The 2,636-nt window shown below is 55.0% G+C and overlaps 2 protein-coding genes across 2 annotated transcripts in view; both read right to left on the bottom strand.

Annotated features, from left to right (window-relative positions):
- Positions 1 to 1,290: 1,290 nt before the first annotated feature.
- H310_14027 (hypothetical protein) lies at positions 1,291 to 2,167 on the bottom strand. Its single transcript, XM_008881738.1, has one exon. It carries the CDS (start codon positions 2,112 to 2,114, stop codon positions 1,344 to 1,346), a length of 771 nt encoding a protein of 256 aa, XP_008879960.1. The 5' UTR covers positions 2,115 to 2,167; the 3' UTR covers positions 1,291 to 1,343.
- Positions 2,168 to 2,313: 146 nt separating this feature from the next.
- Positions 2,314 to 2,636, bottom strand: part of H310_14026 (hypothetical protein) — a gene marked incomplete at both ends in the record, with an annotated part of 462 nt that continues 139 nt past the window's right edge. Inside the window, one exon of the mRNA XM_008881737.1 lies at positions 2,314 to 2,521. Coding sequence (XP_008879959.1) covers positions 2,314 to 2,521 — 208 coding nt within the window. The remainder of the gene's footprint in view (positions 2,522 to 2,636) is intronic.

Here is a 2,636-nt window from a genome sequence, read left to right as displayed (position 1 = left end):
ACGTGGCTACAATCAGTAAATTCATTTCGAAGGTCGGCAGCAGGATCGTTGAGTGACAGTGCATATAGCCAACAACCACCGGTGGCCCTCAAAACGAATGACCGAAGGTTTGACAATTGGCAGTCCATGCATCGATCTGGAAACCCCGCATGTCTCACAACTCGTCTTTAAAAGACGAAATCCTGGACGAAAGTGCAATGGGCAAGAGGCCGCGGCTGAGGGATTCTTGTTCCCGCCACCGACAGCGTAAACTCTGTCGGGGACAAAAGCAGCGTTCTCCAGAGGTTCTACTGCAACTATCAAACCATCGAAGTCGCCCGCCGCAACAAACCCCACGCCATGCTCAGCAATCAGCCCCTGTGCCTTCATGACAGATGCAGAGTGCGAGAAGATGGCGATCGGGCTGTGAAGGAACGCACATCGTGCACCGGGGACGAGTCCAACCACATTCGTTTGCAGCGTGGCGTCGGGGGCAACGGTGCGTGTATCGTCGCCGAGGGGATCTCGTCCCCTCACCCCCATGCCGGCGCCGTCGACGGTCCCAACCCCCAAGCCCACGTACATGGTGCGAATGTGTGTACCCAAAGCGTCTACCCCGGCTGCAACGCATCTTCTTAAGCATTGACTTCGCCTTGGACGTCAGAGTTGAATACTACTTCTTCCGAAGCCACCTCTGGTACCAAGTTCCCCTTGTTGTAGCATTCCTGTATGCTTGGAGGGGTATATCGGAGAGAGCGCTTGCGACGTATGAGCAAGTGCAGGTAAGTGATCTTTCTCATCCACGATCTCTCTGGTTTGGTGGAGAATAGGCAGGGATGTTTGCTTACCGCGTTAGCTCGACATGAAATGTAGCACCGCAGGGTTCATCGCTGCTAGGCAGCAGCGTCTACAACAATGCTTCGAAGGCTGAGGCGCCGAGTTGAGAAGCTGTGGCGTCGGCAAGGGTTCTGTTCATTCCACTGGTACGCGGCCGCACACCCCTGTTGCTCTTGCGTACATGTGTGTAAGCACGTGGGGCGTCGAATTCGAATTGGGTCCACATGTATCTTTATTCAAACTTGGTGTGGCAAACTCGCAGCCGACGACATATTCGAATGCATTCGACCCTGTTGGCCAAGTTTGAAAAAGCCTTCAATAAGTCTCCCACTCGTTCGTGCTACGGACGTCTACATCAGGAAAAAGTCTCTAGAACGCACAAAGAGACTCCTGTCGGACCCTCCAGTGACCCGAGGGACACGATGATGCTGCTGACAGCACCAGGTGACATGCCATCCGATGAACAACACAGAGGGGAATGCAGGTCCGTATGGACAAGTACAACTGCGTTATACAACATCGACTACTTAGCACGCAGGCTTGGGATTTGGCGGTGTGTCAGGTAAGAATGGTTCGATGAACTCGCGGGTGGCCGACACGCGCGAGTACGCACTAGGGTGCTCAGTGTCCGCGCAAGCACTGTTCGTGTTCAACACACCGGCAATGTACTCGACACCGTCGCGGACGATGATCAACGGTCCGCCAATGTCGCCGATGCACGGGCCCTTGTCGGCGCTAGTGGTACACACGATGGAGTCGAGGATTTCGAAGTTACGTCCAAACGCCTCATTGCACTCGTCGTTGGACGTGATGTTGAGTTTGGCTTGCAAGAGGACGGGGGAGTTGTCCTCCGCGAAAAACGTAGTTTTGCCGAAGCCACGCAACCACGACACGGCGCCAGGATCAGTCGCAGCGTCTTCTTGCAAATTGACGGCGACGGGAGCGAATTTGGATGCGGATTCCAATTCAAGAATGGCAATGTTGTAGTCGAACGGTAATACTTCGTACTTCGGGTGCACAGTTGTCTTGATGATCTTGATGCGTTCGCCGTCCTGGTTACCGCTCGAAAAGTGCGATCCGATCGACGCGTAGTTAGGCGAGAACCGGGTGCAGGAAGCGGAGGTGAGAAGTACCTTGGGGGCAATCAAGGTCGCTCCGCACAAGGTTGAACTGGACTCGGTCTCACGGAGACTCGCCACGTACATGGACTGGCCCTTGGGGACTTCGGTGCCGCCGAAGATTTCGGTTCGGGCGGCGGCAAACGCGGAGAGGGTAGCGAGGGCGAGGAACTTGGTCATGTCGACGTGAATTTCAAAATGGCAACACAACGAGTCAAGGGGTGGGCGATGAGATATTCCAAACCAACCCGTCGGTGTGACAAAGTGCACTCTCCCCTACGACATGACAGCACCAGGTGACATGCCATCCGATGAACAACACAGAGGGGAATGCAGGTCCGTATGGACAAGTACAACTGCGTTATACAACATCGACTACTTAGCACGCAGGCTTGGGATTTGGCGGTGTGTCAGGTAAGAATGGTTCGATGAACTCGCGGGTGGCCGACACGCGCGAGTACGCACTAGGGTGCTCAGTGTCCGCGCAAGCACTGTTCGTGTTCAACACACCGGCAATGTACTCGACACCGTCGCGGACGATGATCAACGGTCCGCCAATGTCGCCGATGCACGGGCCCTTGTCGGCGCTAGTGGTACACACGATGGAGTCGAGGATTTCGAAGTTACGTCCAAACGCCTCATTGCACTCGTCGTTGGACGTGATGTTGAGTTTGGCTTGCAAGAGGACGGGGGAGTTGTCCT

Source organism: Aphanomyces invadans (genome assembly GCF_000520115.1).
Source record: "Aphanomyces invadans strain NJM9701 unplaced genomic scaffold supercont1.60, whole genome shotgun sequence".
Taxonomy (NCBI): Eukaryota; Oomycota; class Saprolegniomycetes; order Saprolegniales; family Verrucalvaceae; genus Aphanomyces; species Aphanomyces invadans.
Note: the sequence above shows the minus strand (reverse complement) of the source record. Positions and strands in the feature narration are given on the sequence as shown.

Excerpts from the sequence above, each read along its gene's own strand:
- H310_14027 (XM_008881738.1), bottom strand. The coding sequence starts at position 2,114 with ATGACCAAGTTCCTCGCCCTCGCTACCCTCTCCGCGTTTGCCGCCGCC.